The 26,566-nt window shown below is 39.0% G+C and overlaps 1 protein-coding gene across 2 annotated transcripts in view; it reads right to left on the reverse strand.

Annotated features, from left to right (window-relative positions):
• Positions 1-26,566, reverse strand: part of ZCCHC24 (zinc finger CCHC-type containing 24) — a 105,391-nt gene that overhangs the window by 76,367 nt on the left and 2,458 nt on the right. For both annotated transcript variants that reach the window (XM_053948552.1, XM_053948553.1), the window contains exon 2: positions 12,332-12,532. In XM_053948552.1, the coding sequence (XP_053804527.1) occupies positions 12,332-12,532 (201 nt within the window). The remainder of the gene's footprint in view (positions 1-12,331; positions 12,533-26,566) is intronic.

The raw sequence follows: 26,566 nt of genomic DNA on the forward strand, positions 1-26,566 counted from the left end.
TATGTTAATGTTGAAAAAAAATGCCCTTTCTCTTCTCCAATTTTGCAAACAAACACAACATGTGAGTCCCATTGTGAGCTCAGCACAAGCACTACAGCCATATTAGCTGTACCCACTAATATTGGATATACTCTACCTCAAGCACCTACAGAGGAGAATATTGTATTATTTACTTACATATGTCAGCATGAAAAAGGACCCCAACCAAACCTTTCCAGTAGTTTCATGTTAATACCACTACTTTGTAGCTTTGTAGTGTCTCCCACTTTCTATTTAAATAAATTCAATAGAGTATGAAAGGAAATAATTTATCACAAACCAACCATAAAATTACAGTTAAGACTTGCTGCTTAAGAGTCTTCTGTAAACAACAGCAGCAAGAGAGACCACTTTTTTTAAAGTTTAACAGGACTTTTAGCAGTGGCTGAAAAGTCAGACTGTTATTAATAAGCACAGCTCTCACTGCAGAACAGCAGAAATAGCCACAGAAGCAGTAACTCTGTCACTGCTATACACGGTGCTATGCCAACAGCTTCTGGATGACTCAAAGAGCTCATCATATTGCTCAGGTTGATAGCTGCTGGCATAAAATATCCACCTTTACAACCTGCTTTATCCTTCTTCTCCCTCCCAGTGCAGGACATCTGGCTCCCAGACCTCAATTGCCACGCTATCTAGTCACACAGCCCTGCCTTCTATGGGCTCTAAGAAAATGAGGAGACTCTAATTATCATTTGTGTCTGGGTCACACAGAGAAAGGGAGATTGACAACAAGCTTTTGGTCATGTTTTAGAAATTCAGATGAGTCTAGGGTAAGGAATCTAGCAAAATTACAAAAATGGTAAAAAGCTGAGAGGGCAGTGTGATTACAGATACTGGAGAAAAGCTGAAAGAAAAGAAGCTCCAGAAAAACATGGAAGTCAGGCTTTGACACTCCCCCGCAAGTCACCTCAAGAAAATTCCATATAGCATTGAGACAGGTCTCTATCCCCTCTTGAGGGCTTCACCTACACATTTGAGAACCACATGACATCACACAGGATACCACTGTGTAATATACTTAAATGAGCTAAAAATTGATAGAAATTTCGAGTCACTAGTGCAAAAATGACTAGGATGCTGTGAAACCACAGTTCAGTTAGTTTCATTTGTGTAACAGCACTCTATGCTGCCTCAGGAGATATGGATACCACTTTTCCAGAGAAAGGTACATGCCTGTGGCAGGTGATATGCAGGTAAATATGTACTTCCCAACACACACCTCAGGATAGGGATGAGGCCCTTTATTTATGCAAGTAATTCTTTCCAAGGAAACTGGACAATTCATGGGCAACTCATGTTTTGTGCAAACACTTTGATCAGTGGCAAGTGCAGCCTAAAAGCCACTGCAACCATTTTGGTGCTGGTTTATCCTCACATAAAGTGCACAGATAATCTGGCCTTGAGACAGCTGACATAACAGGAGGATTTCTTTAATGTTTTTTGAAAAAAATTATGAAGACAGCAGTGAGGTTTGTTCTTTGTATTCTAATCTATTGAATCTCCTTAACTAGAGTTTACAGAAGTCTGTTTTAAGTAGCAGAGCTCCAATTTACTATAGAAGAAATAGAAAAAAAAGAGGAAATACAATGGAATTGTATTGGAGGAATGACTAGTATTACCTTTTGTTTTATAAAACTATTTAAATCAAAGCCACCTTTCGACTTAAATGATGAATCTCCTTTGATCTTCTAGGAAAGCCTTCTTCTTTGCCATTTATTTGAAAGGAGCCTTTCTCTTCCCTACTTTTCGCTCTTCTAATTTTTTCAACTGTGTAATCAGGAATAAGGGAAATATGACTTCTCTATAAAATCATCTCAGAAGCTAGCTCTGCTCTCAGGAAGCCTTCTGAGGGTCTCCTTTCCTTAAAGTGTAAGGCTGACAGGGCAGTGTTTGGGAGGGCTGAGTGTGCACCTGGGCTGGGTGCTCTTGGCTGCCAGGTGCTGTGGGCAGCCTGGCTCAGCTGCAAGTATTCATTTGCCTGGGCTGTTGCAGAGGTTTAACTATAGGTGCACACCTGCACTGTGGTTTAAACTTAGAAATTGACTTGAAACCAGTATTTTGTATGTGAGCCTGGGAAATGTTCAGGGTTACCCTGAACTCATTTCCAAGACTGTAGCTTGAGACTGTGTTGAAAACTAGTTGAAATGTGTTATTTCTCTCAAAAATGAAAAAAAAAAATATTTACAGGGTTCAATAATACAGAAGATCTCAGAAGGTGCTGCTGTATTCCTATGCACATTTCTACACAGTCAGGGAACGAGTTAGAAACAAAGAGTAGCAAGTTTCCTGTGGAAAATCAGTCAGAAATCTGAGGATAAACTACTTATCAATATTATTTCATTTCCAAAATGTCTGCTGTTGCTGCTAAAATCCCCAAATGTTTCAATTTAAGTGCCTTTATTGCTTTAGCTAATAATTTGGCACTGACCATGCTCTGAAATAAAAGACTTATTCATTGTTTTCTTCAATTACTATACAAACATTTTAGTGTTCCTGCTAAATGAAGGACATTTGGGGGGAAAAAAAGTCTTAAAACCTTTTTTTCTTCTTTTTTTGTCTTAAAAAAAAGCTTCTACAAACCTGCAAAACTCCTCTTTAAATAACAATGTTCTATCAGAGACAGGACTGATAAGTTATAGTATAAAATATGAAATGTTAAGGAATGAAGTTTACACTAAGTTTACCCCAAGCCTCATGTCTATGAAGCTGACATTCCCTGGATCAGCATAGCAGAGCCTTGTGCTCCTGATCCATGCAGCGCTGCCTTCTCTCCTGCTTCTCTCTCTCTCAGGCAGTCTGAAGGATATCTACAATCCTGCCAGGCACAGATGAAAATAGTTACCTGAGAAACTCTGTTCACATCTCATAGCAGACCTTTCTATAGCTATGAAAGGAGACATATCCAAATATGTAAGGCTTCTTCTACATTTACTGATGTAAGCCAGATACAGTAGAATGCCACCAGTATTTGTGCTATAGCAGGGAAATGGAATAGGGATTAACTTCCATTTAGTATCTTAATTTCTTGAGGGAAGTGATGCAATGGGAGGGACAGGCAGGACTGTGTGGTACATGCTGACAGCAGGAAAATGAGAGGGGCCCCCTGGGCTGGATTTGTGCCCTCACAATCTACTGACTGTCCTGGGACAAGCAGGGAAGCAAGGAGGGGCTGAGCTGCACTGTTGGCTTCAGCCATTTGCTCTTGTTCCCCGCTTCTGCTGCTTGCCAGCTTCCTCCTCTGGACGGTAACTCAAAGGAAAAGGGAGGGAGAGCACAGCAGCTGACACCCCTGACAGTCACTTTCTCCTCAACAGCCAGAGCTCTTCCCATTCCCATGACACCATCCCAGCCTCTGCTCAGACCTTGAAGGCCTTCTCTAATTGGGCATGTAGTCTAGCAGAAAAGACATTTTCATTTTCGAGAAACAGGGAAACAAGGTTCTGTTAAAACGGGGAAAGGGAGTTGAAATATGTATCCATTTGGCAGATGTGAAAACTTTTGGATTTTTAAACCAGAAACACCAAGAAATAGATGTTCATTTTGGGTAAATTAAGCTTTTGAAACATTTCCAAACAAATTCTTGCAAAACAAATTCAAGCCATTGCAAAGTGAAAAGCTTCCACTTCAGGTGTTTGCTTCAACTTTTACTTCTTGAGCTGAACAACTTGTTGAAGCATATTTTCCTGGAGAAAAATCCTTTGGAAAAAAAAAGCTATTTGATTTGTTTTTAAAATATAGATTAAATGAAGCTGCCTTTTTACAGAAAGTATTTATGCATGGAAATTTTGACAGGTGGTAAGTTTAGGGGGGCCTTTATCTGTATTTGATATTGTAATAAATGCCTGTTTGCTTCTACTTTTATACTTTTATTTAAAAGCATAGTGAGGAAGGATTATGGTAGATATTAGAGCTGGGAGACAGAGGTCTTGAAGAACAGTGATGTTTTATTGCAGAGCATGAAAATTTAGTTAATTTTCATAAATAACCCTCTGATTAAATTTGATGGTGACATGGGGAAGTCACCAAGTCCAACCTCCTGCTCAAAGGACCAACACTGAGTTCAGGTCAGGTTTACTACGACTATGTCCAGTCAGATCTCAAATACTTCCAAGCATGAATGGAAATTCCACAATCTGTATTTCGTAGTAAACCAAAATACTTTTATGAAGTGAGAAAAAATGGTTCACTTAATTTTCCATTATTCACTTCTTATCAGTGCAAATGATGAATTGATAAATTAGTGTGGTTTGACCTGGTAGCTCTCTCTTTACCTTATCTATAAATCAGCTGGTGGAGGGCTGGAAACCAGACCTTACCTTCCTGCTCAAAAGGAATGCTCTCAGTACTAATTTCAAAGCTCAGCAACTAATTATGGTTTGTCAGGATTTTTACTGCAAACTAAGCAAATACTAAATTGTTAGTAAACAGAGTTCATATTTAGACCAGTGCAATAGATATGTTCAGCCTACTTCAAATGAGTTTATAAAAGTCTCTCAGTGACTTGCACAAGATTTGGACCTGGTTTATTGTGCATGGATTTTAAATATAAATTATGCATGTTTAAGATAGTGAATTGTAATATTAGCATGCAGATATGCAATAGCAGAAACACAAGGCTGGGAGGTGCTTTAGGATGTTCTCACTTGTCCCTGGACAGGATCACCAGTGCAAATCTTGGTTTATGTTCACCTACTCTGTTCTGAAAGTTCTCCAGTGGTCAAGAGCCCTCTACTTCAAGGCCTCACAGTTAGAGCAGCCTAGCTGAAGTCCAGTACCGGACTCATTAGCTGTGGCTGTGCAAAACAAACTGTGCCCTTCACGTGAGGCTTTCTACATATCTGCAAAATTTTAATGTGACTTTTTGTAGGAACAAACACTGGTTCTTCAGCCTTTCAACATGTCATGTTTCAGAGACCCCAAAGTAATTTTTCTCCTCTCCACTTCACCCTGAATTTCTGTGCCCAACCTGGAGCCAGAGGAGGCTTTATCAGTGTTAAAACCTTATTCAGTTTAAATGCCAGGTATCCTTATGGTTTTGCATTTAAACAGTATTTTCCTGAGATCTACCTTGTTGCTAGTTGCCAGTTGGCTTGAAATTATCTAGATAGTGAATATGCAAATGAGATTCAAGGGTGAATAAAAAGTAGTTGGAAAACCTCAATGAAATGAAATCCCCTTCTGTGGTGGATGATCCAACCTGTCACACAGCCCATTGGTAACTATCACACAGGACCTGAGACCCCACTCCAAGGCCACTGCAAAGACCAAGCAAGCACTGCTCTCTTAGAGTATTTGCCTTTATCACCTCTGTCTGCACTGCAACTCCCAGAGGGATAAAAAAACCATTTGAACTCATATTAGTGTACAAAGACTGATGAAGCACAGTAATAACAACTTAGTCATGGGCATGAAGGAGGAGCTTGGGTTTGGCTGGACTTCCAGACTTTTGGGAATGTAATGTCAAGTAGTGTACTAGACAGGAAAGGGGCACAGACACAGTTTACTAGGTATTTTCTGTTTCTTTTTCACTATCCAACCACTCTTACTTTGGTATGTTAGGGTTCAGTATCTTCTTTTCAAGCACACAGTTTATCAAAAAACTGGACATAAATGCCACATGCTATAGACACAGGTTTAACTCAAGAACTTTGGGAACATTCTCTCAAAACAGGGCTCTTCAGATCCTCTCTACTCATATACAGCTCTCTGAGTTATTTGCCTCTGATAAATGGTCTGAATCCATGATGTGCACAGCTTATTGAAAATGTCCAAAAGAGTGCACAACGGGTATTTTTTGATCTTTCAGACACTTAAATAGCTTACATTTTCAGAGGTAAGATGGATGTGGCCAATTTATAGCCCACTATACCTTGGTTGCAAGATTTTTGCAAGTCCTCATAATAAAAGTAGAATTTATCTGAAAAAATATATTCAACTAATCTCAGATATGCTGAGAAAACTTGGCACAGCTAAGTTCAAGCATATGAGAACAAAAAAATAAAAGCCTGCAATAAGTATTGTACTATATTTAAAATCATGGAGTTGTCAAAGCGGCTCCATGTGACAAAAAAAAGTATTTAAAAATCTAAGCCAAGTCCAAATTATCTACAATAGTTTAATGCAGGTTCTCAATGAAAAAATAGGAATTAATGAAATCATCATGTTGTACAAAGAGGACTCTTCAGAGCCTCACATTCATCCAGTATCTTGTAATGTGGAATTTCAGTGTGTGCATAAGTATTTGCAGAATGAACACCTGAAAGCTACAATTTCTTATAGAACTATGTGTAGGTGAAGAAATGTGCATACCTAAATGTATTTCAAGGCTAGAGAATGAAGGGGCTAGACATACAGACTTTTTTCCTGGAGTGTCACACATAGTTTGAAAGCAATTACATATAGCAGAGATTTAACACCTTTTCCTTCCTCGTAATACAGGCTAACAGATTCTGTCTCAGCACTGATCTTACTAACACCACTAACTTACCAGATGTAAGTTTAGCTGTTGTTTTCTTTTAATATGTGTCCCATATTTTTATCTTTACCTCTGCAAGAAGAATACTCATTTTGGTGATTCAAATACTGCTTTATTTATATCAGGGGCACTTCAGTAACTCTCTAGGCCGAGAGAATTGGAGCATAAGTAGGAGAGGCCTGTACAGCACCAGATTAAATGCCACTAAGTATACTCTGATCAAAAACTATTGTGGAACCTGAAAAATTGAGCCCATACAGGGTGTCAGATTCCTCCAAGAATGGAGAGGTTAACCTCTCATCTTGTAACTGAGTAACAATAATGATATCTCACTCAGTTCAATAGATTAAAGACATTTATTTGGATACTATCACACAATATCCAAAACCTACTACAAAATGTAAAATCTAGCAACTGTCAAAAACATTTTCAGAGTGAATGTTAGGATTTTCTAAGGTCTGTGATCTCCTTTAATTCCAGAGCTCTTTGAAATCGCACCTTTACTTTAAAAGGAAGATAAATTCCAAGAAGTTTGTGTTCAATTCGCTATTTTTAAAAAATTAAGATTTCTGAGCTAAAAACCAGAAAGTTAAATTTTTTCCAACTTTGCAGAGATGCTAGTTTGTTCCTCATTGCCATCTTGGTCAGCCTTTGCTACCTGGAGAAATCGCAGCTGTGAATTCCTTAAATGTTATGCACCTTTGAGATCCTTGCACAACCATAAGGCACAATTCAAATCAGATGAATGTTTCAGGCATGAGAGTTGCTCCAATCTTGCAGCCAAATAGCTGCCTGCTGAGGCAGCTCCACTGCCAAAGATCCACTATATCTGACCACAGGGAGGGACAGCTTCAGGGCAGCGTGATCTGGCAGGCCAAGCTATGGACTGAGAAGAAAGGACTAAACTCAGCTTGACACTGATTTCTTCCACATCCTGCATGAAACCACAAAAGCAAATCTATGCAAACTCAAGCAGCCACAGCAATTGCCTACTGCTCCCATTGACTTGAATTTGTGCTCTCAAGGCACTTCAGTTTTACAGGATCTGCTCCAAAGATCACTGTTGGCAGTGGAAAGACTCCCACTGTTGCCCACATTAATATGGAACATGCCATGCATGTCAGCCACAGGTTTAAACATGCAGTGCAGAAAGACACTAACAGTTTCCCATTACATATATGTCTGCAGCAGTATGTCTGTACTCCTGTGAGCACGGCATTCTCCTCTGTAAGTACAACGTAAAATTGGGAAACACACTGTGTAACATTCCTCTGTCTCCCAGAAACTGGGATAAATAGTGGCAGTGCATGGGAATTTGACTGCAGAACAGTGATATTTCCCAATTTTCTTTCCCCACCACACCAGCATGAGGTAGGGTTCCTTGCCTGTACAGAAATTTACAGGAATTGTCAGGTTTTTTCAATGAGCTTGGCACTGGCACAATATTTGAATACAGTTAGGACAGAGACACCAGTAGATGGAACTGGTGCTTGTCAGGAACACCAGGTAGAGCAGTTTGAAAATTCTGAATACAGAGATGCTTTGCTGGAGCTCCGAGCTTGGGCTTCTGTTGCTGCTTATTAAATTAACAACTGGAATGACATAAGCAATAAATGAGGTCTAGGATTTGTGTATTTACTTTCCTAAGTAGATTTTTGAAAAATGGCAAAGGTTCATTCACTCAGCAACATCTTAGAATGTGAACTAGGTGCTTTATTTACAAATGTCTACACAGACTGCATCTAGACATAGACACCATACCCCATTATTCTATACTTTTTGCATATTAATCTTCTATGATAGGTCTGAGTTTGGGTTGATGACATCATGGAAGAGTTTTCATGTCAATAACATTCTTACAATTTAAAGGAGCAAGATTGATTTTGTGCAGGCCACACTTGGTACAAAGGAACTTACTGTTTATATTTTATAGGATTTAAAAATTAAAATATAGTGATAATGGGTGAAAAGAGAAAATGTAACTTTTTAAAAAAGGTCTTCTAATAATTTCTATACCTGCTATATAAAAAAAAAGTCATATAGAATAATATATCTTTAATATTACTGGTCCAGAGCTCATACCTATGGTCACCAGGCATAGGTACAGTACCTTTAAGTATATAAATAAGTATACAAAGCTTTGGCAGATCTATATATATATATATATATATTTATACATCATGCAATCAACCAGTTGTAAACCAGATAGGAAAAGTACTCTCATTCCTTACCTTCCTTGCTATTTAAAGAGAAAGATCTTGTTTATTTTTTATGGCACTGTCAATGATAATTTAAGAGCAGTGCTATATTAAGAACACTGCTTTTAACCTTTATTCTCTACACTTCATTCAAGTCAATGAGCGTTCTGTATGTGCAAGAACATCAGAGAGGTATGAGTAAGATGTTATTGTCTAAGCCACTGAAACTCACAAATTCGTTTTGGAAAAAATGTAGGTATGCTATAAAGATGATACTAAAGATTAATGCTGGGGTTTTTATAGTTATAATTATTGCAAGAAACAGCTTTTTGCAAATGTAGGCAAATTGAAAATTATGAATCGCAATCACAATATTGCTCTTATTTCTGGTAGTTTCTCAAACAGAAAACAACATTTTCTATCACCATGTATGACACAAACTACATGGTAAAATAACAGAAGTCTGCTAAATCTTATTTCAATTTTCAAACTGATAGTTGTGGACACAATATTAGACAAATTGCAGACAGCCGAGCCACTTAAATACTAAAGCTGGCAATTTTTGTTTGCAATTATTTAACCCTCTGGAATATGATCATCACTTAAGCCATAAATCTGAACTGATACATGCACTTTCATCAACTTTTACAACAGAAAAAGAACATATATTTTCAGTGGTAGTAACAGGCAGAATTAAGGGAGGCTATTAAGTCCTAAAGTTGTTACACAATTTCTTTGCTATGCAGAAAAAACTTCATCAAACACCCCATTTCAAAATGTGTTTCTTATTAGGCAGTTTCATAAAAACAAAATAAAAATACTGTATGATTTACTGATACACAATTTGTCCAGATCAGATTAGTTTATCTCTTTTCTCTATCCAGGTTTAAGGATTTTAAAAACACACAGCTACAGCCCTTTTTTTGGTAGGATTTGCTAAACTACTTTTATTTTTGACAGCACTAGCAAAACTAAGCAGCAAAACCTAAGATAATAAGCAGTGCATATCATGTTCAAATTAAGAAACCAGTTACTGTCAAAAGCAGTGGTAACAAATGGGGACTTCATGACAAAAGCCTGATCCTGCCGTTGGTGCTCCATTCCTGTGCACAATGTTTTCAAGGTTTTGAACATAACTGGTGAACACAGGGTCATCCTCTTTAGAACTGTCCTCAAACTCAGATAACATAAGGCAAGTGTGTATGTTTCTGTGAATCCTTAACTCTGCTTTTTCTCATGAAAGCACTTGCTGATTAAACCAGAAAGCACTTGCCTGTGTTAGAAGAAATCTCTAGTCAAACAGAATCAATTTCATATCACCTGTCCCTTAACTAACATAAACAGAAACGTGCACACACAGCAGAAGGCACTGACAAGCTCTGTTCTGGCATGCCACATGTACATGTAGTCATGCATGTGCCAGGAGATGAAAAGCACAAGAGAACAGCCTTGAGAAGGCCAGGAGAATAGAGGGTCTGTTTGTATACTTTGTGTGAAGAAACTGAGAAAACCTGGCTTGGTTAGTCCTACAGAATGAAAGCTGAGAGGATATGATTGAATGCTGAGAGAGGATATGATTGCAGTCTATTAATACATCCTGAGATAAACACCAGGGAGGGAAAAGAGCTATTTCAGTGGAGGACAATGTTGGCAGGGGAACAAATGACTATAAAGTGGCCATGAGTTACTCATCCTAGAAATTGGAAGATTTCTAGTTAGGAGAGGATTGAGGTTCTGGAGCAGACTCTTACATCAGCAGTAACAAAGGTAAAATACTGAAATGCTTCCCAAGTAAAACCTGATCAGTTTTCAAAAGGGACTATATGATATGGCTGCCTGTAACACAGACTGCATGTGATGAGCGAGCAGATGTTTCCCTGTCCTGTGTTCTTTTACTCATTCCTCCCAAACTCACAGCATAGCCACAGAGTATGCCAGTAGGAAGTCTTTCCATTTCCTGGTTCACAAAGAAATTGAAGAGTTTACAAATGAAATCTGAAAAAAATTACAGAGGATGTGCAATTTAAGAGAATGAATGCTCCCACACAATCCTTAATTGTTCGTATCTCCTGGATTTCTATGTGTCTTCAATTTTCACTAACATGTTTAATCCCTAGTGCCTCAAACCATAAAAATACCTATGAAATAAATAATGCATTTCTGCTCCAACACTGACACATTCACTTGGGACCATCTGTGTGAGCTGTAGCTTGCACATACTGATTGTCAAGCGACCTGTTGCATTCATTTGGTTTCTCACACAGCATGGCAAAGTACAGCCATCCACCCCCAGTCCAGCAGTTTCTCATTCTGGCACATATTTATTTAGTAGCTGGAGTTTCAATCCTCTTGTTAAGTAATGTATGCTATTACATGGTTCTAACTTTACATTCTTCTGTAACGTGCTAAATTAAGTAGATTAAACACTGAAGTGTATAAACCAGAGTACTTTTGATCTCCTAGCAAAGAAATGTCATAGTTTTTCCCTAAAGAAAATTCTTACTCAACCTAGGTCAAAATAAGAAGTAAAAATATTTTCAAGTGCCACACCCAAGACTGTAAACATACCTTAATTCCATAGCTTTCATTAGAATTAATGAAAGATATACAGTGAAAGTTATAAAGTTAGTCTATGCATAACAGCAAGAGAAATACACTCAAAGCTCATCTGATGTTAGACTAGATTTCATGCTCTCCTTCCTCTGCTGGCAGATGTTTTTCTGCCTGTGTTTTGGTTTATAAATGTCTGACATCCTCAATAGCAAATTAACTGTAGTTAATTTTCATGCAGATTAATTCTGCTGAAAGTCACACAATAAGAGGCTAGGAGGTTAAAGTCATAATGAAGTGGATGCTGGTAATGTCCAGATCTGTGTTTTTAGAGTATTGGCAGCATTTTAATTTCCTTGGGACTTTACATAGGATGTTGTTGAAATTGTGAAAGTTTAAGCCAGCAACACAACTGCATCCAGCTGAAACAAGAAAATTAAGAAACCTGGTACACTGTGCTTGGGAGCCTCAGGAAAAAGATTGTAGATTGGCAAGTGCTTTTAGTATACACTGGTTTATATCTCTTTTTGAAGGAAATAAATATTGCCAGCTTTGCTACTACAGAAAAGTTCTAGGAGTCAAAGACCATCATATTTTGTGAAGTACAGCAAACCTCTTCTGTAGGACAAAAAAGATTTTGCACCCAAAATATCTGGAACCTGTGTTACTGCAACACTGATTCAAAGTTCTCTTCAAATGTATCAATTTCTTCTCTTTTAGCATATGTAACTTGTTATATTGAGTGCCACTGCCAAACTGACTACACAGAGTGCTGCCCGATAGAAATTTACAGAGTAGCCATTTTTAAAGTTACCAGAATCTACTTAGGCACGTGCCTAGATTAATGTCTTCTGTAATACTTACAAGGCAAATGAAATAGTGTACTTTGTCCATTGGCATTGTGATAAAGAATAGATTAAAAGAACACACAGCTAGCTTGGCACTTTGTCAAGATACTTCTTCAGCGTTACTCACTCTGAAGTATTTCAGTCAAATTCTGTGTCGCTAAATCAAAGACTGAAGAAAATCTTGATGCATATTTTTTCAGACTATTATATATTCTTACCTGGGGGCAGTCTTTGATGTAGTGTCCCTTGTTAAAGCAGAGGTGGCACAGGTAGTTAGGAGGTGGCCTCTTGCTGGGTTTTCTGGCTTCTGAAGAAAGGGATAGGTCAGAGAAATGCTCAGTGAGGGAGCTTAACCCATCCACAATGTTATTAAGCGAGCCATAAGGTGATGCACTCTTGTAGAGACTGCTGCTCAGAGCCTGCAAAAGAAAACAAATAAGTCACATGCAACACAGTACTTATTAAGGATTGTTCTGAGAGAGATTTGAATAGGGGATAGATAAAAATAGCAGGAAAAACAAAGTGGTTCTTTTTTTCTCAGGAACACAGCTACACATTTGAGGGAAGCAATATCCAAGCTATTAGTAAAGAGGTTTCACAATGGCAGTGCAATGGAGCTGGTCACCCCACTGTTGAGGAAACTATTGAGCTTGCCATGGTTCTTTTAGTCCAACGTTTCCACTAAGCAATGATTGCTTTCTTGTGTTTGACCATAATGCATTCATAGTACAGTTAGATTATGCAGGCAAAAAGCTGAAAGAACAACTCACAAAACAGAACCCTTTTGTGTCCAAAACCACTTACGCAAAGAATACTGAAGTCAGGGAAAGAACACCAAAAAAAATGCAAAGTAACTTCCAATTTCCAATCTGGTTAATCAGACAGTCAACAGAGTCCCATGTTCAAAAAATAACAAGAAGCATTGAGAACAACATCTGGTTTGGATTTTCTAAGGGGGAACCTGCTGTGATTTAAACATTTCCTGATAAACAGTAAATACCTAGGTTTTGTACTTCACCTCAATAGGATCTTCACTCTGTCTATCTGCAAATCAAAATCAGTAGCTCCTAATTTGCTATTCAGTAGTTTTAGAACAGCAGGAAACCCATCAACACCTAAATAGGTATTCTCCCTAATGGAGATAACAAGGATTAATTCACTTTAACCGCTTAAGGTCCAAAAGAAACTGCATAGTGGAGTTCAAAAGGAAAATTAAAACTCTTTTTAAAATTAACATCATAATGAATCACTGTAGAAATAGGACCAACTATTGAGTGTCCTTTCCATCCTCACATGATGGGACACATTTCACATGGTGTTTCCACCTTAGGTCTGCAATGCTATGCTCATGTAATTCTCCTGCTGTCAGAGAATTACTGCTGGCTTATGGGAAAGTGAGGTAAGAAGAGGTCCAATCTGTGACTCTGTGCTTTAATTCTACTGAATTCAAATATTTCAATGGGGTCTTTATATGTGTTTTCATATGTTTATACATGTTATATATATTTTGAAGACATGCACTGAAATTGATTTAGAGTTTGTGAAATTAATCTGAAATTGAAATTAAATTAATTTCTGAGATCTCAAACATTCAGGGTGCCTGCATAGTGAGTGTTTTCTGGTTGACAGCTGCATATGAAAAAAATCATATTAAAGCTCTAGGCAGAAATACCTGGGTGAGCCCCAACTATCCCTGAATTCCATCCCTCCACAGATGGTGTACACTGTACAGAAAAATGCAGCCTAACAATCTGCTTCACCCACTTGCACTGTAGTCAAACACAACATGCTGAACTGCACTGACCCCTCTTGCAAAGCTGAAGCTGGTGCACAGCAGCAGGATCAATTCAAGAGGTCCCAGGGTGGAATCTGATCTCACATGGGACTTCACATATGCCCTGGAACTAAAACATCCTGTGTAGCATAGTTCTGTGCTGTGCAAGATGACGTGGCTGAGAGGAGAATCAGCCACTTTGTTTCGGGGGTTAAAGCCACAGATTTTAAAAGGAAAAGGTATTTTAAAAACGAATAAAAAGATTTTAGCTGCTTTAGCTATCAAGCAACCAAAGATACCTCCAATGGTCACTGGAATTTAGTTCTAGGATTTATTGGATGCTATTGGAACGAGAAATTCTTGGCATCAAATTTTGAAAAGGAAAGGGAAGTGCCGTAGATGCCAAAATAGTATTAATTAAGGGTTTTCAAGAAGTTCTTGTCTCCCTAGGAGCCACTTTCTCTTACATACTCTTGGAAAAATATAAAATCTTTCTTTTTAAGAGATCCTCTTGCCAAGAGATTCTTAAAGTACTTCACCTGCATTACACCCATTAGTAACTTTGCAAATTCCTTATTATCTGATTTTATAGAAGGGTGAAAATATGGACACAGAACGTGTGAAGTCGCAAATTCTTTACCTATTGCCAAAATCTGGATTATCTTCTGGGGATGCAGAATAACTCCTGCCCATCAGGAAGGAGGTTGTTATTTTTTCCCCAGGCCCATCTCAGTTTAACAAACCAAAACCTATCTATCTGTTGCCTACAGTGGGCTTTGAATTGGTCATATGGCATGTAGTGATGAATGTTTTCTTTCCTACACATCCTTTACACTGAGCTATTGCCCTTATTAAAAGGGAGTAATTTGGAACCACAGCTGGGTATTATGTAACTCACTCCTCCACCAACCCTTCCTGGCACGTTTGAAAAACAAGGTGCCTCACTCTGGCAGCAAACCTTCATAAACTTTTGTTTCAACCGTGGCAGCCAGAAGCTGTGCTAGAGGCTAGGATCCCATTGGACTATGGGCTGCACTGACACTAAATCATACCCTTAGCAGCCACCAATGGTTCTGTGCCCAAAGAGTGGCACACTGCTCTAGAAGTGGCCGCTTGGTTGAGCTGGCAGGGCGCTTGTGCAGTGCATGCCACAGCTGGACACGGCAAAGCATTCAGTCCACGCACGGCACCGTGAAACACTTCCCTATAATCATCTTGAGGCCCAGTGTTAAAAAAGGAAGAAACAAATATAACATCCCAGAACATGACAGTAAAGAAGATGGACATTGCTGATGACACTAGTACTTTAAAGAGCAATGAAAAATGCCTTTGGAAAATGCCTAGATGATCCCAAGATGCAGCCCGTGCCTCTGGGTATAGTCAGGCAAACCGATTCAGCAGTTCCTGCCAATCTGACCTGGAAAATGGCCTTAAATCTGTTTGACTCCAAGTCAATGTGAAAAACACATCAATCTGGCACTTGAAAGTTGCTATAAAGAGCACCAGCACAAATGGTGCTACATCCTGTTTCTAGCTTTGGAAATCTCTAGTTCTTCAGAAAGAGATGAGGAAATAAACCATTCCCAAAAGCCAAGTTATATAATAAGGGTGGTAATGGTAAAGTTCATCCCAGCCCCTGGAATCAAACAGTGAAAGCTTAGGGCTTGTAACAAATGTGATGAAATGGTGATTGACTCCATTTTGTCATTGTAAAAGACGAGGGCTGAATGAATATTGCTGAGATACATAAAACAGTTTTGGTTTGGTTCCTTTTTTCTGTTTCTGGAGCACTCAATTGAGCAGAACAGCAATTCAGCTCTTACTAAGTATTTGCACTGCTGCAAAGAGGAGTTTTAAGAAGGGTTTTGAATAAAAACTTTGAATTAGCTTCACACCAAAAGGAGATGTCCGGGGCAGGGGGTGATTAGAGTGCCAGGGAGAGTGTTGATGGCCTCAGACAGAAAACAGAGATGAAGAAACAAACGCATTCTGACTCACTCTGGTCTCAAGTGTATTTGTACTCATCTGGGAGGTGGCAGGGAGATTGCTCCTCTCATGAATTCCACCAAAAGCAATGACTTGCTCTGTGTTCACAATGGAACACTAGCAAAGCCAATCTATTTCTTTAAATGGTAGACAATAGTACCTCTCAAATAGAGTCTCATTTTGAGCTTGAACAGGCAAGAAAGGATTTGGCAGTGAAAGGGTTAGTGCTCTGAAGGCGCCTGAAAGACCACACTGCATGTCCTAATTACAAGGCTCATCAGCCCAGCTGCAATGAATTCAGGATTTCCTTATCTTGCAATACTGGGGGGATGGGGAACCTGGTGGTAAAACTTAGAAACTGCCTTGGTGGGAGGTTTGAGCTGATAATAGTGTACTTTGTCTATTTGTTTGTTTTTTCCTTCTTATGAAATTTGTTGATTTAATTGAATATGAACCAAACTGAAAATCTTGTATTTTCCAAAAGTAACCTCACTGCTGTATCTATTGGTGGTGTTGGGAAGCAAAGTTCCCTTTGTTATTTGGTTGCTCAGTGTTTCCAGTTAAAGGGCACATAATCTGTAAGGTTGCAGTATGGCCCTTTGTGAAAGGCAGCTATTGTCTTCTATAGCTTCCTCACTCTGATTTCCAGTTGGGTAACATACGTGAGTGACTCAAGAGTTCCAGTATCTAATTCACCTCTAAGACATTCCTAGTTACATGAATGATTGGCTAATGCTCTTGATTCCCTTGGCTGGGTCCCTGCCTTTCAGAAACATTTTTTGGGACTGATGTGCCAAGAGGTAGAAAAGGAAACCCTGAAACCCTGGCTTTATCTCTTCAGTTTCTTTTTTAGCAATGGTATCATGTTGAGAAGAAAGACAACTGTTGCCAATATGCCATGAAACACTGAAAGATAAATAAGAGGCAAATCTTATTTTCCAAATTTCCCATTGGTATGTATAGCTACTGCTTTACCTATAAAGGTATGTTTTTATAAGGGACTAGAAAGCACAGAGAACACAAGAGCATCTCAATTATGACATTTATGTCTGACCATCTACCAGACCAGCTGGTATTAATAACCAATGGCAACTTGCTCATGTGGGAATGGTATCTTCTTATTAGGCATGGACTGGAAAAGTAAAGGTATATCTGGAAAAAACACTTTCTTCCCCAAGTTCAGTTTGTGGTTGCTGTACCCTTAAGGCAGTGATAAAGATGAACATATCCACCATTACATAAAGCTAGAATGACTTCTGCTGGTTGATGGAGGCTGTATCTGGCCAGTGCATCTGTCTGATGCTCTAGAAGTTAGTGTGATTTGTGCTTATGGTTCTCTCCACATTTGTAGTAATTGCACATTACATACATGAGGTCCTGTAGCACTTCAATCCTACAAGTCCTACAATCTAGTCCAGTCATCAACCCTTCCACAACATGAAATAGTCTATAATTGAAAAGTAAAGAGCAAAGAATTTTTGATTATTTATTTTTGCTGCTAACCTAATAAAGCTAACACAAATAAAGCAGTCTTAATGGACAGAGTTAAGTTTAAGTCAGCAGATGCCATGGCTGTTTGAAGTTTGTAGGAAAAGGGAGCTGGATTGCCCTGGCATCAGTATGGAAAAAGTAAGATTTTCATACACTGTAAATTGTAAGTATTTTCCAGCCTGTATGACAGTAACCAGACTAGCCATGCTAATCATTAGCCCTGCACCAAAATATCAAAAGGTGCTAAAGTTATCAGCTTGGATTTTCACAAAGATAAGAACTGAGTGGTCCCTGTGCTGTGTCATGGATAAAACAGTAGGATACACAAGTCATTGCCCTCACTCAATTGCTACTTTCATGCTGGAGGAGAGGGAAATCTGAGCTACCCAAACAGTAATTCAGTGGCTTGTATGTGTAATACACAAAACTTAACCCGAGGGCCTATCGCTGTCTTATTTCCTGGTGTCCTAAGGCTTGCTTTTGATGCGGGCTTTTATCCACGGGGCCAAGCAATAGGTGTGAAAGCACAACAGTTGCACCAGAAGACAGCCATGTTTGGAGAAGAGCACCTCAAATCTCTGACTTCTCTGCACTTCAGCTCTTCATAAGTGGTTAAAATAGTTCCCTGGTTTTGTCCCCAAAGAAAACATCCAATGCAGAATCACAGAATAGAATAATGGAATTGTTTAGATTGGAAAAGACCTTTAAGATCATCATCAGTGTTTATGGCCAACCCCAAAGCCTTCTGAAAACAGAGGGATTAAATGAAAATACTGTAATAAATTTAGTTGTATTAATTTGAGCCAGAAGAAATAGAGAAGTTTAATTACCAAGGCTGAACTGGAAAACCTCAAAAACTGCTTCTGTATGGCTTGTGTCTGCTTTAGCTCCTCTGATAAATTGGATACTTTTACAAAAAAACAGATTAAGAGTTTGTTCAGTAACATTTTATCATTGGAAAACTGAAAGCCGAGCTCATCACTCAGTAAAGAAAATGTTTGCCTGGAGCAAGAAAAAAAAAGACTTAGGTTTCTGTTTTCTTCTGAAGTCAACTTTTAAGTCAGCTGTCAAAAAAATCTGGTCTTTGGCCTGACTTTTAGTAACATCTGAATTATTCAAGTTCTCATATAAAACCACAGATAAATGTAGATTAGCCAAGTAAACCTTAATGCATTCCTGGCTAGTTAGACTAGCCAAGTATACCTTAATTCATCTTTCTTCTGCAGAAGGTTTTAGACAAATACATGTTTATGTTAAACTGCTAACACTAATGTCTACTTCTAAATATTTTCAGATACATGGCACTAGGCCTTTCCTTCTGCAGAAACAGTATCTTAAGGAGACAGCTACAAATGCAGTGTGACCTGCCAGTGGCTGTGAAGTGAGTCATTGAAGGGCAATGAATCTTCAATCCAGCATATAGATCTCTCTAATCTAGTTATTCCAAATCTGACAGCTCAGCTGGCTGTGGCTTCTCAGGTTGTAATTGCTGAGACTTTGCAGAACAGCAAGTGGGTGCAACACACTCCTCTGAGCATGACTGGTGTCCCTTCAATCACAGCAAGGCTGGAGAGCAACACACGCCACCACCCTGCCTTCCTTTACATCTGCTGGTCTTTAACACTTGGATCCAAAGCTTTCAATGAGTTTCTCAGGTCTTAAAAGAATCCTGCTCCCTCTGTACTGTACAGTGGTAAAGTTATGCTGACAGTTCAGGAATTGCTCAGTCACATCTCCAGGCTTGCTGGAGCTCAAGTAAGCCTTTTGCCTTTCTCCTAGTAGTGTGATCCGCCTTATTTCAGCGTCAGGGAAGGGTTTGCTGCAGATATCAGTGAGGACATTCATTTTTCACAATGTACAGGGGCCTCACAAAAGGCCTTTAAAGGCAGATGTGGGAGAGGACAGAGATTTGCTCTGGTCAGAGGCATGCAGTCTTGAAGGAACTTTCTAAATCTTGCACCAAGTTCTGCAGGGTTCCTTTTCATCTGCTGAATGCCCAACAGCTGCCACTTATGTTCAAGAGAAGAAGCTCTAACACATGAGCACTGTATTAGGGACAACGGAGACCATTCACATTGTAAATTGCTTTAACACATTCCCCCGGGAGCCCTGGATTCCCAGGCTGTCCCCTGCCTGCCTGAGCCAGGTCTCCCCTGGCCACCAACCTCCCTGACCTGTGGGGAGAGGCCATGGGGAGGACCCCTGCCCAGAAACAAGTCCTTTTGGTCGAGACAGGGGTCTCTGGCGAGGAGAAGGTCATGAAGGCTGTACAGCATGAAGTGAGGGGAGAAACGGATGGACATGTTTTGATCCCTGCACTTTCTGTTAACATCTCTGCTTCCTGCAGGAAATCTTGTCTCAATCTGACCTGCAGTCTGAAAAACAAGAGTCGAGTTTCCTCTCATTTGGTAGGTCTTTTGACACTCCAAACGCAAGAAAAATAACACCCGGAAATAGATATGTGCCTGTTCAAGACACACTTAGGAAAGCATTCACCTCCTGTGCAGCTCTTGCATGATGAAAGGTTTTGCTAAGAAATGTCCATTTTGGGTTAAACAGAACTCTAAGTCTGAGACAGTTTTGTTTATATCATTTACATCCAGTAATGCCTTCTTGGCACAGAAACTTCTGCGATGGCTGCCAAAGTTTAAAAGAGGCAAAGCTAAGGTCGCCGTCAGAGGTAGAAACAATACATCATCTGCCCAGAACGGGCCCCTCGCAATGCGCTCAGGGCCTCAGCTCCTGCGCTCATGGGAAGACAAAAACTTTTATTAAATTGAATATAGTGAGGAAAATAAATTATTTCTATTACTAAATGACAGGCTGGAATTTCATTTTGTGACTCCAGCTTTTAGATAGTTTTATCTACATTTAAAGCTACCCTTCTAATCAACCATGATACAGCACAGCTTGAAGTGTGATCTCAGCAAGCAAACCTAAAACATCACAAGCTGCTTCAGATAAATTATAAAATAATAACTGAGAAATCTGGCTTCAAAGTAGATTAGAGGGGTTTTTTTCTTCCTATGCTGTGACTGTTAGAGGAATGCATCTATTATTCTACTAATTTCAGTTGCAATGTATGTTAAAGAAAGATGGTTATATAAGAACACTTCTGTATTCCAAGGATCACTGATGCTCAAACCCTCTTAAAAACTCTTGCTAGTCCTCTATTTTCAGGGTGCAATGACTGTACAATAGATCATTTGCTTTCCTTTCAACCACAAGTATCCACAGCCCTAATGACTACTTACAAAATAGTTGTCTAGCAGGCTCCCTTATTGTGAAGAAATAGAGACTGCAACTCCCCTGCAAAGATTACTGAGATACCTGGAACTCCTAGAAGCAAGAGAAATCTGTGAGACCAAGCTGATCCCCAAGCTGATCCAAGTGTTTGCTTGGTTGGCATTTAGCTAGATGAGATGTAAATACAGATTTCCAGGTACCCACAATCCTTCTATGTAGGGTATTGCACTTGTGTTCATTGAAAAGAGACACCAAATCCTGCCACATGCAGGGAGTAGGTGTGGGTGGCCAGTTAATACAGCAGGAATTTATCTCTGCTTTGCATATGAGCTCAAGTCCTCAGTCATGAGGGCACTTGCTAATCTTCAAACTAAATTTGTCGAAACACAAAATGTACTTCTTAAGAAACAGGTTTGGAAGACCAGGCAGCAGTTCTCCCATCAGCAGCAGAAAGAGCTAAGAAAAAGGGTCTACAGGAGGTTCCTTAAAACTCCTCTTAGTCAAAGTATTGGATTTGTTACTAGTTGCTTAGACCAAAACACAGGACAGAAAGTAAGGGGCTAGGCTTGTGATATGTTAAAATTTAAAACCCACCAAAACTCCCCACAGCTATGCTGGCCTGGCTAGACAATGAGGGACAGGGAGAAAGGACTTGTAACCCTGCATTTATTTTGCTTTCCTCAAGTGAATCTGTCTATCATTTTAGATTCTACTTTTAGCAGATCACAAATCATTTGTTATGGTTCTGAGAATAAGAACCGACCTGCAGGAAAAACGAAGTGATCCAAGCTTTTACACTTAGGAAATACTGTCTGAACTATGTCAGCATTACTATAAGATTTGAATAGCTTTGTAAAATTTAATTAGTTGCTTTGATCTATTGTAATTACTCCGGAATCCACACAGAACCTAAGTAAACCATGAGAAAAAGACTTATATTCTCTCCATTTAATTTAGTAATTGCATTGTGGCTTTCTAAAAGAGGAAGAGCAATTCCAGAGGGTAGCAAAATAGGCATCAGGCCACTGGCAATTTTTCTGAGGAAGACAAACTGGGGAGAGGTATGGCTATTAATTGTGACATTTCATTAATCTGTTCAGAAAATGGAAGGTTATACCCAGTACTACTTTTTAGGTAACATTTTTATGTATGCATCTAATTTGAGTAAAAGGATACAGTCACTTTTGTTTCTCTGCAAATACATATTATCAGAATTGTATGATTTGGCTTTGTAATATCTGTGCTTGCACCTTTTGGCAACTGCACTGTGTCATTATTTTTCATGCTTCTTAAAGCAGCATGGAAAAGATTCTCTGATCTTAGATTTAAATTTCACTTAAATTGTGTTTCAAAGTCCTTTTATGGTGCACTTAAACTCTGAGCTAGAAAACTTTCCTTGGCATTAATCCTCACCTAGCATCTGTCAGTAAAATGCAATCCTTTCTTCTAGCTGTCAATTACCAAACTAACAGGACCATGTCTGCAAGTTATCTATCTTGTACAAGTACACAAAATCCCCCAAACATAACCAAAAAGGCCTGGCGGGGGTGGGGGGGGAAGAGTGGCATTGGCTTTGGGATAAAAGCAGTTTACTACACATCTTGGCTATCTAATTCATTCCATACACTTCATAAATTAATATATTGTTTCAAGTCAGACTCGGTTGTCTGATCATTTGTGCAGTTCACTGGAGAAGGATCTTCCTTTTCTCTTCTGAATAACTGAGTCTGTCTGCAGAGCAAAAGAGGAGTGGATGAAAAATCATTACCCAACACACAGTTACATCACCCCTTTGTTTGGGTGCTTTGGCATGGAAGACACTGTAAACGCATAAAATAACTGTAAATGAAAGCTCTGTGTATAAAATATAATTGTAAGAAGAATTCTACATCCTTTTGCCTCCAATTATAGGTTGGTGTGTTTTTCTTTTCTATATACTGCCTGACAGGTTTTTTTCAAGATGTGACTGTATTTGTGAGGCAGAAAAAGCATGTCAGTGCTTCTCTCAATGAGGAGTTTGCATAGATACAAAATCCCAAGCAATTTAAAAGAATTGGCAATGATTTTCAGTTAATCTGGAATAATAAATATAACTCGTCTTTCTTCAAAAAGAAATCAGTAGTAAAGCAGAAAGTGCATATTCCTCTTCTTGAAGACTTGATTTACTTTCAGCAATTAATATTTTAGTTCTTGCCAGCTTTCCAAGCGTGGTTCTGATTGTGATGTGAAAGCAAGTAGCTGCAGATTACTATGGTGAATAATACTTTCACTCTAAATAAACTAAAGCCCAGGTGTAAGTCATGTTTGAATTAGTTCAACTTGGAGGTAGGGCAGATGTGCTGCAGAGCTACAGCAGCATTTGCTGGGGGCAGGGGCAGTTTGTGGGTAAGGACGCAACACAAGAGGCTCTGGATGTTGGAGTAAATTCAACACATTTTCTTCTTACTTTTGGGAAATTTTTGCTGTTCTTAGTCAGGTAAGGAAGCCAGAGTAAAAGCAACATAATTGTATTTAGAACACTTTCTTTGGTGAACCAAATTTGGCTCTTGTGCATTTCTTCCTGCAATCAAATTGCTATTAGGTAATTCCCCCTAAGTGTCGAGAGTAAGGAGAGTATCTGCTACATGCAGGACTGTCCACTTACAAAAACACACACAAACAAAACTTAATCCTGCTTAATCCTGGACAACAGAGAAACCTAAAGCCATAGCGAGGTGATACAAATGGAAGAGTGTAATCAGGATAATAATTTGAGTTTCACACTTTTTATACAAGATACAGTCTTATTTTCTGACTCCACTTCCTATAGTACATTCACACATGGGGTTTTTATTTCCCTGGCAAACGTGGGTGTTTTCCAAAGGCTACAGAAGCAGCAAAGCAGGAGGCCATGGCTACAGAGATAAGAACAGATAAGAACCCCTAAATTTTTGGATTTTAAAGCATATGTCCAATTGGAATTAGGAACTGAATAGTTACAGAATATAACTCAAACATTCAGTTATAGAACTGAATAGCTCAAATAGATGTAATAGGATCTAAGATTTTGAGACCAGTGTACAGTGAGCTGTGAAAGCTGCACTTTGTGTGCTGAGGCAGCATCATCAAAAGGGCTCTGGAGCTGGCTGTGCTGGGAGAACAGAGGCTGGTCTTGCCAAGATCTCCAAATGCATGTTGTCCTCTGATTAACATAAGAGATTCAGATCCCTGGAATCTCTTATGAGGTCTGATGTGAGAATTGACATTCAACTTCCTGAAAAGCATTTTGGAATTACTTTTCTGGCACTTTAAATAGCCACAAAATACCGGTAGTATACAATCATCCTGAGGCAGAGAGCACAAGTTCCTGCAATACAGGAATTGTTATGCTAGTGCCCTTTCAGTAAAATTTGGAGAAGGTTAAGGGCACTCCAATGTTGGTACTTACACAAAGAACAGTGAGAAAAAAATTAAAATTAGAAAATACATCAAATAATAATCATTATTATTAAAGGACATATTCAGGGACTGTAGACTGCTACTCTGTCAGTCTGCAGCTGAGAAAGCAAGAAGTCCTCACTTGAGTGCCTAGCACATTAGGCACCCTGTAGATCAAAAACATGCTGTGTGTCAGAATAACTAATAATGTTACACAAAATGGAACAAATTGGGCATGTTTTGGAACATAAGGCAAATTCTGCTAACCTGCATCTCTGTTGAGTTTGCCTTCAGACCATACTGGTTGTGAGCAGCCTCTTAAAAGGCATTTGGTTTTCTCTTTTAAATCTTTTAATCATGGCTGTTCTCAAAGATTCTGCACTTAATTCAGGGAACTAATGGCCTGATGTAGTACAGTAATCCTTGTATTCTTCTCATACTAACAGAATAGAGATTTTTTTTAAATCTTATAATTATCCTCCCAATTACTTTATCTAGGCCAAATAACAGATCTTTCTTCCTCAAGTATAAGCCTAGTATGTACCCCCCTAATTCTATGAAAGACAGATGGACACAAGTTTGTTGCTGATAAAATATATTTTCTGTAGAACCACCAATTTCCTTCCCTACATTTTTGTTCTTCCAGTGTTTCATCAGTTTTCATTGTTAACTTATGAATGTCACTATCTTCTTTGGGAAGTTGCCTAATCTATTCCAGTGCTTTAGACTTGCTTGTTTCACAGGGATTTCAATGTTATTTTTCATAGCACACTCTGAACTTTTTTTAACTCCACACATTTTTCTTTCCAAGCAAGTGATCCATACTTTACTGTAGCAAACTGAACTAGCTGGTGTGCTCTCATTCCAAGTTAGTTCCTCTCTTGACTATAAGGACTGGATCTGGAAGTCTCCAAGTCAGAAACATGAAAATGGTGATTATTTTCTCATCTATGTGCAGTTATTTGTGCTTAAATAAAGTCTGGTTTAGATCAGGAAAGTGGCTGCCATGGAGGCTTCTAGAAGGAATTTTGCTCTTGAAAGACACAGAGTAGAGAAAAAAAATTAACATAATAATTTCTAGTTACTGCTTGCTGTCTTTTCTTGGCCAAAGATAGCATTGACCTGGTAGGATGCCTCCTGTTGGTGTAGAAAAATACCTTATGAGCCTCTTGCCCCCTTACTCTAGATTTTTCAATTATAGCCCTCAATGACAAAGCCACAGATACCTGGATGGCGTTAAATTCCAGCCTCACAACAAAGCCTCAAATACTTGGCTCTGATGGATGGTGTTATAATGAGGGTGGAGCTCAGTTCAGTGGCCAATTTATTGCATCTTAATGGTCTAACATGCTTTTATTTCATATCTAAGACAACAAATGCTGCCATGAAGTTTGGTTTAAAGCAGGTCTGTTTTGCAAAACGAGTCTTGCTTACAGAACAAAACACTCATTGTTGCTTTACTGTTTAAACCTTTATTATTGTTTTTTTTTTCTTGGTACAATGGGCTTTTATACACCAAACAGCTGTGTTCATCATGTTTATTTAGAAGGCATCCATTGTAGTGGAAAAAGTCTGGAGGACAAAAATCTTGAAGTACAAGACTACTCTGTGGGTGCTGGCACTTTTATTTTTTTTTCTGTCCTGTTCCTTTGGTCAGTATGCAAGTCACATACACAGGCAGTGCCATGCAGACTTGCAAACCCTGGATAATAGCAACTTTTCACAAGTGCTGTCTCTTATTCCAAGTGTTCTTCTCCAGAAATTTTCAATTGCAAGGCAACATACAGAACACACAACTATTTTACACCTTATGATCCTTATGATCATTTTTCAATCTGTTGCTATTTTGGACCCTCATTAGGTCACTTTCCAAATATTGTGTACAGCTATGTGTCAATCATTGTCACAGCTCGGCTCCAGGCTAAGCCAACCCAGGACAAAACAGGAAAAAAAATGCCAACCAAAGCAAGCACTGTGTAGAAAACAGTCAACAGTTTGACTGTGGAAAGCTATGTGTTGTTCCAAAGATAGCATAAGCCCACTTGCTGCAGAAACAGCACACAGTACTAATGCTCTCCAAAATAATTTTATGTGGTTGAAATAGGTAGTGTATACCCAATGGCATCTGCAAATAAACAGATGTTAGAATCTCAAGAATTAAGAGCATGGCATTGTCGGAAACTCTTGGGTGACTCCTGACAAAAAGCAGCCTAGTTTCCCGTTTCTGGAAAGAACAGAGCATCTAACATATTGACAGAACTTCTTTCAAGAAAGTGTCTCTAGCACCTTCTAAACCCTTGAATGAAAGCTGTTGTATAAGCAGGCAGTGTAAACCTGGGAAATTAGAGGGTTCCCTACTTCCTTCAGGGTATATCCAGCAGGGCATTCCCATGCCATAGGAGATAGCTGTGCTCCTTTCCCTCTTTTCAGGTTACCATGTATTAAGACATAGTTCAGGTGAATACTGGAAATGCAGAAGTGTCTCCATCAGCCACATAGTCAATGCTATGGTCACAGGCCGGAAAATGAATGACAACAA

The sequence above is a fragment of the Vidua chalybeata genome, chromosome 8 (assembly GCF_026979565.1).
Source record: "Vidua chalybeata isolate OUT-0048 chromosome 8, bVidCha1 merged haplotype, whole genome shotgun sequence".
NCBI classification, from domain to species: domain Eukaryota; kingdom Metazoa; phylum Chordata; class Aves; order Passeriformes; family Viduidae; genus Vidua; species Vidua chalybeata.